The 15,390-nt window shown below is 38.8% G+C and overlaps 1 protein-coding gene across 4 annotated transcripts in view; it reads right to left on the bottom strand.

Annotated features, from left to right (window-relative positions):
• LMX1B (LIM homeobox transcription factor 1 beta) overlaps positions 1 to 12,557 on the bottom strand; it is a 132,403-nt gene extending 119,846 nt beyond the window's left edge. For all 4 annotated transcript variants that reach the window (XM_044306506.1, XM_044306504.1, XM_044306503.1 and 1 more), the window contains exons 1-2: positions 12,006 to 12,557; positions 9,224 to 9,410 (exon numbers count right to left, since the gene is read on the bottom strand). In XM_044306506.1, coding sequence (XP_044162441.1) covers positions 9,224 to 9,410; positions 12,006 to 12,144 — 326 coding nt within the window. In that variant the 5' untranslated portion in view covers positions 12,145 to 12,557. The remainder of the gene's footprint in view (positions 1 to 9,223; positions 9,411 to 12,005) is intronic.
• Between the last annotated feature and the right edge of the window lie 2,833 nt (positions 12,558 to 15,390).

The following is a 15,390-nucleotide window of genomic DNA, read 5'->3' on the forward strand; positions in this document are numbered from 1 at the left end:
AGACTTGACTCCTGCATAATGGATCCGTTATGCTGCCCATAGACTTGTAGTATGAAGAATCAAAACGGAATGCCTCTTAAAGGCTTCCATTTTGCATTCCGTCATAATGCAAGTCTATGGGCAGCATAACGGATCCGTCCTGGTTTCCGTTATGCAGGACTGGACTCCTGTATAATGGATCCGTTATGCTCCCCATAGACTTGTAGTATGAAGGATCAAAACGGAATGCCTCTTAAAGGCTTCCATTTTGCATTCCGTCATAATGCAAGTCTATGGGCAGCATAACGGATCCGTCCTGGTTTCCGTTATGCAGGACTGGACTCCTGCATAATGGATCCGTTATGCTCCCCATAGACTTGTAGTATGAAGGATCAAAACGGAATGCCTCTTAAAGGCTTCCGTTTTGACTTCTGTCTTATGGATTCCGTTATTTTTCCGTTATAACCATGTTACAACGGAATCCATAACGCTGATGTAAACCCACCCCAAATGAAAATGAAATTATTTTATAAATAAAATGTGTGCTTTTTATGCTTTTATTTTTCCTTTCATTTTATTTTTCGGTTTCTTCTTATTCCTTTTTACAAAATCCTTTTGTCCCTGGGCTGAACCTCAGCACACAGTCGGCATAAAACAATCAAGTGGATTGTGGAAGGAAATTAAGGAATTTTGCAAGAAGCGATAAAATGATATACAATAAAAGAAAATTAAAGAAAATGGGAAAAAATAAAAGAAGGCATTTTACTACAATATTACTATTGTTGCACTGTGGTTAGTATATGTGATTGTGAATGTACCAGTAACATTAACCCTTTGGCTGTAGCATTTGTTTGTAACTTTTATTATTATTTTGATTATAAAGCATTTTATCTAATATTACTTGTATGACATTTTATCTATGAACTATTCATTTAGCGATTGTATATTATATACATTATATATATTTCAACATCACTGGAAGGAATTGGTTTATAGATCTATGGTGAGTTTTAATCACCAGTAAGAATTTTCATTGAATTCTTCCACTTCCTAAGGAGCAAGAGCTTTGACAACATAATATAGGGGACTGGGGGATTTTTAATGAAGGAGGTTGTGAGTGCTCAAAAATAGGAGATGTGGAGCAGGGTACTCCTCAAGCTGCAAGTCATCCAGTGTGCAAAATTACATACAGATCCTGCCGCCCGGTGTCTGCTTATTTTTATCACTGCCTACATAATCCCCTGACCACTGATACAGATTGATATAAAACATTGGCTGAGCCTGAAATGTCTTTATCATTACTATCAATGAGAACAGCATGATGTCTGGGTACAACTGCACTACGCGTGATGTAAGTGTGCGAGTGTATATATATATATATACACTTATGTGCTTGGCTGTGTGTATGTAGGTGTATGTGTATTTTGTGTGTGTGTGCGTGTATATATACTTATGTGCTTGACTGTGTGTATGTAGGTTTATGTGTATGTGTGTGTGTGTGTATATATATACACTTATGTGCTTGGCTGTGTGTATGTAGCTTTATGTGTATGTGTGTGTGTGTATATATATATACTTAGGTGCTTGACTGTGTGTATGTAGGTTTATGTGTGTGTGTGTGTGTGTGTGTATATATATATATATATATATATACACACTTATGTGCTTGGCTGTGTGTATGTAGGTTTATGTGTATGTGTGTGTGTGTGTGTATATATATATATACACACACTTATGTGCTTGGCTGTGTGGATGTAGGTTTATGTGTTTGTGTATGTGTGTGTGTTTCTGCATATATGTATGGTTGCGTATACAGGTATATGTGTGTGTATGTTTTTTAAATATGTTTAGCTGTGTATGTACATGTGAATTTATTTAAGGTTTGTACTTGGCTGTGTCTATGTGTGTTTCTGCATTTATGTGTGCTTGCGTATATAGAGTGTCTGTATGTTGTGTATGTCTGTATATGTTAGCTGTGTATCTACACGTGCCTGTGTAAGGTTTGTGCTTCGCTGTGTGTATGTATGTTTATGTGTGTGTGTTTCTGCATATATGTGTGGTTTTATATATAGATATGTGTGTGTGTGTGTGTGTGTGTGTTAGTATGCTTATGTGTATTTATAGTAAGGTATGTGCTTGGTTGTGCGTAGGTGTGTGTCTGTGTGTGTATGTTTATGTTTGTATGTGTGTGTTTCTGCATATATGTGTGGTTTTATATATAGATATATGTGTGTGTTAGTATGCTTATGTGTATTTATAGTAAGGTATGTGCTTGGTTGTGCGTAGGTGTGTTTCTGTGTATGTATGTTTATGTTTGTGTGTGTGTTTCTGTATATAGATATATGTGTATATGTATGGTGTATGTTTAGCTATGTATGCTTATGCATATTTATGGTAAGGTATGTGCTTAGCCGTGTGTATGTATGTTTATGTATATGTGTTTCTGCATATATGTGTGGTCTGTGTATACATGTATATTTATGGTAAGGTATGTGCTAAACCGAGTGTATGTGTCTGTAGGTTTATGTGTGTGTGTTTCTGGCTATGTCATATATGTAAGGTTGTGTATGCAGGTATGCATGTGTGTATGTGTTTAGCTATGCATTTGCGTGTGTGTGTGTACGTATGTATGGTATATGCTTAGGTGTGCATGTGTCTCTGCTTATATGAGTGGCTGTGTATTTAGGTACATATATATGTGTGTGTGTTTCTATCTGTGTGTATGTCTAAATAACTATATATACGTCTATATGTGTATGTATGTGTGTTACATGTTATTAGAATACATAGAACATTCTAACAAATAGATCCTTACATACAAAGTCTTGTCTCCCAATAAATTATATAAAAAGGTGGCTGAACATAAGTGAAAGGAGATGCTGCTAATATCATCTGTACCTCCACAATTGTGTGCCCCTTACACGTCCTCCACAATTGTGTGCCCCTTACACGTCCTCCACAATTGTGTGCCCCTTACACGTCCTCATAGACCATAACCCTGAATGGGCGGCTTGACCCTGATATATCTAGTTTATGCTCAGTGGTTAGCACTGGTGCCTTGCAGCGCTGGGGTCCTGAATCCGACCAAGGGCAACATCTGCATGGAGTTTGGATGTTCTCCCCGTGTCTGTGTGGGTTTCCTCCCTCACTCCAAAGACATACTGAGAGGGACCTTAGATTGTGAGCTCCTGGGGACAGCTTGGATGCTAATGTCTGTAAAGCGCTGTGGAATATAGTAGCGCTATATAAGTGAGTAAAATAAATACTGCAGCATTAATTATGCCGTATTGGTTTTATGTATTTGTTCTTGTAAATGAATCACATGTAAGTCGTTGTTTTACAATGTACAATACAGTGCCAGATGATGGAACTATACAAAATAACACCGACTACAATACCGCGGTGTGCTACATTATTTCAATAGATAGAGAGAAAGTGAGGGATAGATAGAAGGATAGATAGATCGATAGATAGATAGATAGATAGATAGATAGATAGAATCAGGGATCAGCAACCTCTGGCACTCCAGCTGTTCTGAAACTACAACTCCCAGCATGCCCCAGTCACTTCTACTGGATATACAAGAACAGTTAAGTAGTTGTGCATGCTGGGAAAGAAAGAAAGAAAGAAAGAAAGAAAGAAAGAAAGAAAGAAAGAAAGAAAGAAAGAAAGAAAGAAAGAAAGAAAGAAAGAAAGAAAGAAAGAAAGAAAGAAAGAAAGAAAGAGATAATGTTTTATTAGATAGTAGATTATTAGACAGATATATTATTAGATAGATAGATAGAATCAGGGATCAGCAACCTCTGGCACTCCAGCTGTTCTGAAACTACAACTCCCAGCATGCCCCAGTCACTTCTATGGGATATAAAAGCAAGTGTGCATGCTGGGAAAGAATTATTAGATAGTAGATTATTAGATAAATAGATAGATATTGTTGTCAAATCACCAAGGAAATATGAAGAGCTAGGAGTTCACCATATTGTTTTGTGCCAATACATTCACACATCCGCAATTCCGTTCCGCATTTTGCGGAACGGAATTCCGGACCCATTAATTTCTATTGGGCCGCACGATGTGCTGCCCGGATCCGGAATTGCGGATCCGCACTTCCGGGTCTGCAATTCGGTTCCCGAAAAAAAATAGAACATATCCTATTCGGACAAGATTAAGCATTTTCTATTAAGTGCCGCAAAATGCGGAACGCACGTTGCCGGTGTCCGTGTTTTGCGGATCCGCGGAAACACACACGGACGTGTGAATGGACCCTAAAAATGCTAATCAGCAAGGCACCAGAGTACCACTACAAGCGACCACGTCCCTCTACCTGACACCGCATCAGGAGACGCCACAAGTATTTCATCTGGATTATAGAAATAAAAGTCTTGGATACATTTCAGAGAATAAGGCTTCTTCCCATATATCTCGCCATTAAGGCCTGGTAGTGACGGTTCATGGTGACAGCCCCACAGCAGGTCCCCATGTCCAGTCCCACCAGGTGCTGTGATACAACAATACTTTACAAGGAGATATCTCTCTTAATTGCCAGTAAGCATGAATACCTCAACAGGGTCCCACTTGTCCTAAACGGGCGGCAATGCTTAACCCGTCCCCCGCCAGCTAGAGATGAAATGTACACTTAGCAGCTAAACAGCTACAAGAGTGTGAATGATAATGATATAAGAAGGGATAGTAGGACACAGATGTAGCAGAGGTGAGTTTCTCAAGTGTAGTAGTACACCAACGCCTGCCTCACAATTCCTTATTATAACAATAACACAGCCATCCACAGATGAGGCATGCCCAGAATCTAACATAAGACCATCAAATATCATTTAAAAAAAATATAATCTACATCGGACTATGTCAGGAAAGTATGACATAACGTAATATAATTCTACATTATACTGTTTCCAATGGACTTTCCTTTATATCTTTAGAGATATGCATTGGTCCTATTTTGTTAATATCCAAATATTTCCCCCAAAAAAAGCTCATTTAAAAAAATTGGACATGTAATAAGTAAAAAAAATATAAAGATGAAAAATGTAAAAAATAATAATAATACAGGCAATAATAACTTTTCACAATAGTAAAACATATAAAGATAAAAAATTAAAAATACATGCAATAATAGCTTTTCAAAATAGCAAAAGAGAAAGATCAAAAAGTGTAAAAATACATGTAATAACTTAATAAATGTACATAGTAAAAAACAAGACATCAAAATGTAAAATTATAATTTTTGACAATAGTAAAAAAAAAATACTTAATAATAACTTCACCATACTAAACAAAAATATAAACGTGAGAATGTAAAAAAAAATACATGTAATAATGACTTCACAATAGTAAAAATATGAAGTTTAAAAATGTAAAAAAAATACAAAAATGTAAAAAAAATGGTTATTTATTTTATTCATTTATTAACTTATGTATTTATTTATTAATCTACTTTATTAATCTATTTATTTATTGGCATTTCTCTTCCAGGACCAGATCTCCTGACTAATTATCCTGCTAATTTGTCCCATTTTTCTTCTAATTGGATCATTTTACTTAATAAAAATAAAAATAAAGGGTGCATATTCATTTGTCCTATTTCAAGGGGATACAAGAAAAAAAAAAAGTGAACTAAAACTGCCAGTCAGCAGCAGAGTGACAGACTGGAGCAGGTTACCAGGGAGAAGGGCTATCCTGCTGGAGGTAGGTTAGATATATGGTTGCTAGGAATGACTATGGGCCTGTATGGGAGCTGCCTGACAAAGACTGATGCAAAGCAATAGATGTTTCTCTTTGTGTCTGTGCAGACTTCTAGCAGAGACCTATTATGTCTGAGTGATTGAAGTAGCTGGGTGCACCCCACTGCACAAAGAGCCTCCAAATTCTACTGACAAGCATGGAGAGCCCATTGAAGAGACCCTCTCACCCCCACCACTCCTCTCCCCTCATTATGACGGCCAATGTTTGGGTGACTGCAGGGCTCAGACCCGATAGGGGCCACGCAGCTAGAGAAAAGTGGCCTCGGAGACATAGGGGTTAAAAAAAACGCATCTCCTGCGCTAATAAGCTGTAATGGAGCAGAAACGCCAGAAAAAGTTGCATAAATACAGAGATTACTCTGGGCAGAAAACGCACCTGAATGGTTAACTGACGCAAGGGCGGCATTTTGCAAAAAAATAGCGCAAATGTCAAGAAAAAAGCCGCAGCAAAATAGAGGGAAACATGATAAAAGCGGCTGAGGACGATAGAAAACAGGAAAGGCTACAGGTCACACAGGCTGGTCGTATTCACCGGGGGAGCTGCGGTACAGGACGGCCGATTGCGGTATTTTGGCGTTATATAAGACAATCGCCTCTACAACCAATGCGGTAAATAATAGTAAGAGATAAAGAAATGTAGAATAAATGCGGCTTCTGGGTGAGAGCACTTACTGAATACTGGAGATCGTGTATTACATATATGTGTGGAGCATGTATTTTATTTATATACATATATATACGTACACACTATATATACACACACACACACACACTATATATATATATAGATATATATACACACACACATACACACACTATATATATACATATATATATACACACACACTATATACATATATACATATATATATACACACACACTATATACATATATACATATATATATATACACACACACACACACTATATATACATATATATATACACACACACTATATACATATATACACACACTATATATACATATATATATATACACACACACACTATATACACACACACTATATACATATATATATATATACACACACACACACTATATACATATACACACACACTATATACATATATATATATACACACACACACTATATACACACACACTATATATACATATATATATATATATATACACACACACACACACTAAATATACACACACATATATATATATATATATATATATACATACACACACACTATAATATATATAAACACTATATATTCGATCAATTATGCGGCTTTTATACATTTCTTTTTCCGCACTGTCCCTATAAACGTATCCCGATCCGATCCAAATGATACAATAATCCAGAACATATAATATACTATATAATACCCTATATCACAGGCCATCTGATCCGAGCAGGTAGTAAGTATCTCAGGTGACAATCGCTCTGTGTGACTGCACGCCAAGACTTCTTACGTTAATAGGAGGTCGGTTCCTTCTACAAGACGGATCTCATTTTTATTCTTCTTTAAACTTGTGCGGTTACAGGATTATTTAATGAGCAAACAATGGCAGAGAAGATGTCACCACCTTCACATTATCACCGTCATTTCCTTCCAAAGCTTTTATGATAATTCTGACACCTCTAATTACAATGTATTCTCTCTATCTATGATCTATTATAAACTATTTATTTATTTACTTTTCTATGTCTATTTATTTATCTTTCTATTTCTATCAACTATTAATGTATCTATAGTATCTGTTTAATATCGATCAATCCATCCTTCTCTATGTACTATATTTATTTATCTCCCTATCAACTATGTAGTTACTTATCCATGGTGTTTTTCTATCTATCTTTCTATCTACTAGATTGTATCTATCTATTATTTATCTACCTACCTGCCTTGCACATACACATAGTCTAGGAGGCTGCAGGTGAACAAATAAGGCAGTATTAGTAATTCCCCTCCACAGAACAATCCCCAGTGTTTATCTAGAAGATCAGGCTCCTTTCCTATCATTACCATGAACTGGATTTTACTCTCACAAGTCACCAAATCCCATCCCTGCTATTATCACACCTGCCTGTGTTTAGCCCAAACTGAAGTGTAGATAGATAATTGGGATATTTCATGATGTGGATACAGAGGTGATGATGCTTCATTGCCTCTGACCAGAGAAGTTGTGAGAAGAGTGCAAGGTATGGAAGGCACATGATATATGGGGGGAGGTTTGGTTTAGTTCCTGAGGTCAGAAGTACATATGAACAGAGGGTTGTTGTACTGTGTAATAGCACCATTAGGCACCTATGGCACAGTATGGGTAGATGGGCAGAGGGCAGCTGCACTGTATAATAGTACCATTAGGCACCTATGGCACAGAGGTATGGCAGTGTGGGTATATGAGCAGAGGGTTGTTGTACTGTGTAACAGTACCATTAGGCACCTATGGCACAGAGACATGGTACAGTATGGGTATATGGGCAGAAGGTTTTTGCACTGTACAGGGGCATTGTTTGGTCAAAACATTTGGGGCTTGAGCCCAGGATGTGTTGTCCAGTGCCCAGAATGTTCTGCTGGCCTGGTAGCATTTTGTTATTTTATTTGGCTATTCCAGGGCCCTTTAATATTGATTGGATCTGGGCAACCCACCACAGATCACCCCCCCCCCTCCCACCCCTCTTGTACTTGTTCAGCTGATCCGCCACTTGCGGGCTGCGCGGGCATGAGTTCAGTCACTTCGGTGCGCAATCCCGTCCTGCGGCGCGTGATCCCGCGAGACTCGGCGTGGGAGGTCACGGGTCTTGCGGGATCACGGGATTCGCGCACCGAAGTGACTGAACTCATGCCCGCGCAGCCCGCAAGTGGCGGATCAGCGGAACAAGTACAAGGGGGGTGGGGGGATGATCTGTGGGGTTGCCCAAGGTCCACTCCCATCAATATTAAAGGGCCCAAGCAAAGATTTCTGCAGTGGTGAGGAAATGAAACATAACTGATATTGGAAAGTTACCGAATGTTGTATTATATAATGGCTGCAGTTTGCAGTACTGCACTTCATTTGCATAAACCAGAACACCCCTGTAAGCATGCCTTAATGTGCAATATCAACACAGTGGGCTTGTGCCCCGGATGTTTTCAGACCCTAGCAACGCCCCTGATTAGCACCTATGGCAGAGACATGGCACAGTATGGGTAGATGGGCAGATGGTTGTTGCACTGTATAAAACCACCTATGGCACAGAGCATGGCACAGTATGGTTATATGGGTAGAGAGTTGTTGCACTGTATAATAGCACCATTAGGCACCTATGGCACAGAGCATGGCACAGTATGGTTATATGGGTAGAGAGTTGTTGCATTGTATAATAGCACCATTAGGCACCTATGGCACAGAGCATGGCACAGTATGGTTAGATGGGTAGAGAGTTGTTGCACTGTATAATAGCAGCATTGGGCACCTATGGCACAGAGCATGGCACAGTATGGTTAGATGGGCAGAGGTGGCTTACTGTTGGTAGTCTTGCTTGCAGAAGAGCTTTCTGTCCCGGAAGTAGCAGCTGGTGGTGAGAGGCTGCTGGCACACTGTACACTGCAGGCACTCCTCATGCCAGGAGGACTCATTCACTCTCATCAGAAAGCGGTCTGAGATGGGTCTCTGGCAGCCCTCACACACTGCCTGGTGCTGGCACTCTGAGCCTGGGGGCCACAAGTACATATTACACCATGATGCAGCTGCATATAGTTATATATATATATACATTGAATTACAGGAGGGTGGCCATTAGCACATAGATAAGTAGGTGGTGATGATGATGGCCACACAAGAAAAAGTGAACATATAGCAAGATAATGGCCTCAAAAATACAAAATATGTCATACAGTGAATTATGTGCAGTGTGTGGATGCATGTGCAGGATGGGGATGCTGGGGATGCAAGTGAATTATAAAAAATTGCACCTATGTTTAAACGATATATGTGGACATGAAATACTTTTTATAGGCTTATAGGGTGATCAAGTGAATTAAGTGTATGGTAGTCATAATACATCCATCTAGGTGATGATGATGATGATGATAATGCACTCACATTAAAACAGTGACTATCCTTCCTGCATACATATCCCATACATTTACAGGAGGATAGCAATCATAGCATTGTAGGCTCCTGATAAAGTGATAGCAACACCATATACACATTCTATACATGTGGATGATGATGATGATTACTGCACACATGTGTAATGACATCTGTATTTAGTAGGTTTATTATGATAGATATGAGAAGATTGATACATAGAGGATAGATAGATAAATAGATAGATATGAAATAAGTAGATATATATGAGATTGATACATAGAAAGATAGATAAATAGATAGATAGATAATAGGCAGATGGATAAGCAGATTGCAGTTGCATAGTAGAACTATAAAGATGGCTATATGATAGAAGAGATAGATAGATAGATAGATAGATAGATAGATAGATAGATAGATATGAAATATATATATATATATATATATATAAATATATATGAGATTTATACATAAAAGGATAGATAATAGAGATAGATAGATAATAGATAGATAGATAGATAGATAGATAGATAGATAAATAGATAGATAGATAATAGGCAGATGGATAAGCAGATTGCAGTTGCATAGTAGAACTATAAAGATGGCTATATGATAGAAGAGATAGATAGATAGATAGATAGATAGAGAGATAGATTAGATAGATAGATAAATAGATAGATATGAACTATATATATATATATATATATATATATATATATATATATATGAGATTTATACGTAAAAGGATAGATAAGATAGATAGATAGATAGATAGATAGATAGATAGATAGATAATGGATAAGCAGATTGCAGTTGGATAGTAGAACTATAAATGTGGCTATATGATAGAAGAGAAAGATAGATATGAAATAACTAGATATGAGATTGATAGATAATAGATGATAGACTATAGACTGCTACATTCAGATGTAATGGTCTATGTGACTGTAATATATGTTGAATAAATCTAATTAAAATAACGATGTAATTACAATCCTAGTTGCCCGGTTATACTGAGGACCGTACAGCAGAATATATATAGCTCCCTATATACTCGGCCTGCACTGATTACAGCCAGTCTGATGCCAGAGACATCCTCGGCCCCATTCACACTGTGCACCGGAGCCGGATATTCCTTCCTCTGCGCCTGTCACTGCTCCAGTCTCCTGCAGGGCACTGGGGGTTGGTAAAGGGGCAAGTTTTATGTCCTGTGCCAAATCTGCCCCTGGACTAAACTTCTAGATTATTCCATGGGCCAGTAATCCTGAAGGTTTTAGGAATTATATATACTGTATAGTGTGAGATATAATTACTATTATCTATTGTGTATGTTTTCTGTTACCTTACATACCTACAACTCTATATATAATGTCTCTATGAGTGTCTGCATATATATATATACTGTATAGTGTTACATATAATTCATATTAAATATTCTGTATGTGTTTTAAATATATATATCTGTCAGTGAATGTATATTGTATATATGCATACATGTGTATATATATATATATATATATATTGTATAGTCTTATTTTCTATATAATTAATATTATATATTGTGTTTTAAATATATAAATAATGTAAGTGTATAGTGTATATATATATATATATATATATATATATATATAAAATATATATTCTAGTATTAATATTCAATAACATTTTTACATTACACTCTATATTATATTTAATATTTCCCTAGAACCTGCCTGCTAGTGGTGGATATGTAGATATCCTATTATCATATTTGTATTTTATTTTGTTACCAGTATTAGTACTGTGGCATTATTACTAGTGGCAGTGTGGTCGTTCCTATTACAGCACATTAGTATTGTTAGTAGAATAATACACTAATTACTGTCTATATATTCATCCTTTCTATATGCCCTGCTATATGGTTCTCTCCTCTTTTTGTACAGATGTAGCAGAGCTGGATTTCATTTCCAGTTGCTGAATGCAGGTGACTGTGAGATCATCTGCAGAAGTGCAACTCAAAGTGGTCCAAAAAGAAAACAAAAACTTAGCTCTGCTACATCTCCCCACTATCTATAATCCTGGGACACAGTGTTTGCAGAGAGTATATCTGGAAGGGCACACTTGGCACCTGCATCAGGTCACACTTATCATGTGAGGCACATAAGATTTGGGGATGAAGCAGAGTCATGTGAGTTGTGCATAAGTTTCGGACTTGAAGTAAAATGACAAACACTTACCCAGCAAAACTCCCAATGTGGCAGTGCCAGCCCTGAGTGGGTGATCTTCCATTTTAATATTGTCCAGCATCTTGGCACAGTCACTCTGCCCCCTGTTAAAGCACCTCTCCAAGGACTCAGGACCTGTTGCTATATCCATGAGGATGATGAGGGTGACAGTAGAAGCAGCAAAACAAGAGTAACACTAGGGAGAGAAGTCCACAGTCAGTTCAGACAGAAGGAGACGCTGTCCTCAGCCCAGATCCTGCATGGATGGATGGATGGATGGAGGGGTCTTCAGATGATCATGACTGAAGAAGGATCCTCAGGAGCTGCATACACAACACAAAGAGGGGGGCAGATGGGATCACCTGCCTGTGTGTGGAGGAGGGAGTTGGGGGTGGAGGGGGGGTCCAAGGGTGCAGGGTGAAAGGTGGCAGAGGTGCTCTCTAAAAGCCAGGGTGGAAGGGGAGGGGGTGACAGATCCCAGGGAAGAGCCTGTGGAGTATGTCCAGGGAGAGACAGCCTGAGCCTGTGTGCCATGCACGGTCCTGCAGAGCGGCATACAGCCGGGATTGCTCCGCGGATGGATACTCCACCCAGTCACCTCCTCTCTCTTTCTACAAACTTGCTGACATTTGAACTCTGTGGTGTATCCCTCCGCCTGGGTGCTGCGGCTGCTTCTGCAAATGAAGTAGTGCCAGACTCCTCAGCCCTGTGCCTTCCCAATAACTTCAGGAGGGGGAGGGGGCAAGAGGGGGGGGGGGGGCACAAACCCTTATTCCTGGATTCTGATGCCCCCCCCCCCTCTTTTCTTTTTTTCTGCCAAGGAATAAAAATAAAAAAAAGGGCAGGTTATAATTAAAAATAAAGAGTCCTGACACCTGAGTCAATACAGCCCGGGTGCCCGGCTTGTTTCTTTATGGCTGAAATGAGGTATTTTATGTGGCTGATAAATGTTCGCAAGGACACCTGCGATTCCGGGGTAGGTAGCCATGACTGCGCCATTCTCCTCTATTGTATTATTATATTATATATGTATACTGGGGGGTAAGGGGCACAGGCTGGTGTGGATTATACAGGGGGTGAGGGGCACAGGCTGGTATGGATTATACAGAGGGTGAGGGGCACAGGCTGGTGTGGATTATACAGGGGGTGAGGGGCACAGGCTGGTATGGATAATACAGGGGGGTGAGGGGCACAGACTGGTATGGATTATACAGAGGGTGAGGGGCACAGGCTGGTATGGATAATACAGGGTGGTATGGATAATACAGAGGGTGAGGGGCACAGGCTGGTATGGATAATACAGGGGGATGAGGGGCACAGGCTGGTATGGATAATACAGGGGGGTGAGGGGCACAGGCTGGTATGGATAATACAGGCTGGTATGGATAATACAGAGGGTGAGGGGCACAGGCTGGTATGGATTATACAGGGGGTGAGGGTCACAGGCTGGTATGGATTATACAGGGGGGTGAGGAGCACAGGCTGGTGTGGATTATACAGAGGGTGAGGGGCACAGGCTGGTGTGGATTATACAGAGGGTGAGGGGCACAGGCTGGTGTGGATTATACAGAGGGTGAGGGGCACAGGCTGGTATGGATTATACAGGGGTAAGGGGCACAGGCTGGTATGGATAATACAGGGGGTGAGGGGCACAGGCTGGTATGGATTATACAGGGGGTGAGGGGAACAGGCTGATATGGATAATACAGACTGGTATGGATAATACAGAGGGTGAGGGGCACAGGCTGGTATGGAGAATACAGGGGGTGAGGGGCACAGGCTGGTATGGAGTATACAGGGGGTGAGGGGCACAGGCTGGTATGGAGTATATAGAGGGTGAGGGGCACAGGCTGGTATGGAGTATACAGGGGGTGAGGGGCACAGGCTGGTATGGATTATACAGAGGGTGAGGGGCACAGGCTGGTATGGATTATACAGAGGGTGAGGGGCACAGGCTGGTATGGATTATACAGAGGGGCACAGGCTGGTATGGAGTATACAGAGGGGCACAGGCTGGTATGGATAGTGCAGCTGCGGAATTTGAGTTTAGAAATTTTCACTGCTCGAAATTGAAACATTTATTGATGTATCCATGTTATATATATTCTCTCTTTCTTTCTCTCTTTCTTTCTTTCTTTCTTTTTCTCTCTCTTTCTTCTGAAGCTATCATCTATTCTATTATCTATCTATGTTAGCTGTTAATCTATTTATATGTACTTTATATATATACTTTCCCTCTCTATTCTTTCTACCACATTGATATGAACAGTTATATCATATCTAGATATATTCATCTTTCCATTCTATCTATCTATCTATCTATCTATCTATCTATCTCATATCTATCTATCTATCTATCTATCTATCTCATATCTATCTATCTATCTATCTATCTATACCTTTATATCATCTATATATATATATATCACATAAATAATCTATATTGCAGGGAATATGCGCTTTGTGCGTTTCCTGCATTTTTTTCCTGAACGAAAACATACTGTATCTACCAATGCTTCCCATTAACTTGTGGAAAAATACGTATTTTTGGTGTGTATTTTCTTTTTTATTATTAATTTTATTTTTTCGGTATAGATTTCGGTATTTTATGGTATAATTTAGCTTTTTTAGTGGGAGAGGGGGCGATGGATTGTGATATTGTGATAGATTTTTCTTCAGTAATAACAATTGCAGTGTTAACTGATGAGGTGGGCTTTATTTTCCTGGGGGGGGGGGGGGGGGGCTGATGCTATTATATGAGAAGTGTGTCCTCATTGTGTGACCTCCCCATGTGCACCTGGTGATCAGAGCTGATAATACAGCGCAGAGGAGAAGGCAGGATTGTCTCCCATCCCAATGAGAAGCCACACTGCAATATCCTGCTCCCTGAGAAGCTCCTCCAGATCCCAGGGTCAGATATGTCTGCATTTCATAGGACTGGTTATCTCCAAACAGAGAAGACCCCCATATCATGTGTGCAAGGAGGGTGATACTGGAGAAGGGATTTCTATTTCTGTCATTTACCAAATGGGAATTTTTTTTTGTAATTTGTAGCCGTATCTAACACATTGTATTCGAGTCAATAAATAATAACATATTATAAAAATAATTTCATTTAAATTAACCAAATATTCAACCAAAAATACATAAAAATTCGTACATTTATTTTTACATACATGTTAAGTATAGCCTTGTGTTTTTTGCAGTAGTTATATGTTTTTTTTTTTACATTTTGGTTTAGATTTTTTTTATTATATATATACATATATATATATATATATATATATATTACATAATCTATTATATATATTTATTATGTAATATAATATATGTAATATGTGTATGCAATAATTCATTTCTATATATATATATATATATATAATTATATATATGTACA

This window comes from Bufo gargarizans, chromosome 9 (genome assembly GCF_014858855.1).
Source record: "Bufo gargarizans isolate SCDJY-AF-19 chromosome 9, ASM1485885v1, whole genome shotgun sequence".
Lineage (NCBI taxonomy): Eukaryota > Metazoa > Chordata > Amphibia > Anura > Bufonidae > Bufo > Bufo gargarizans.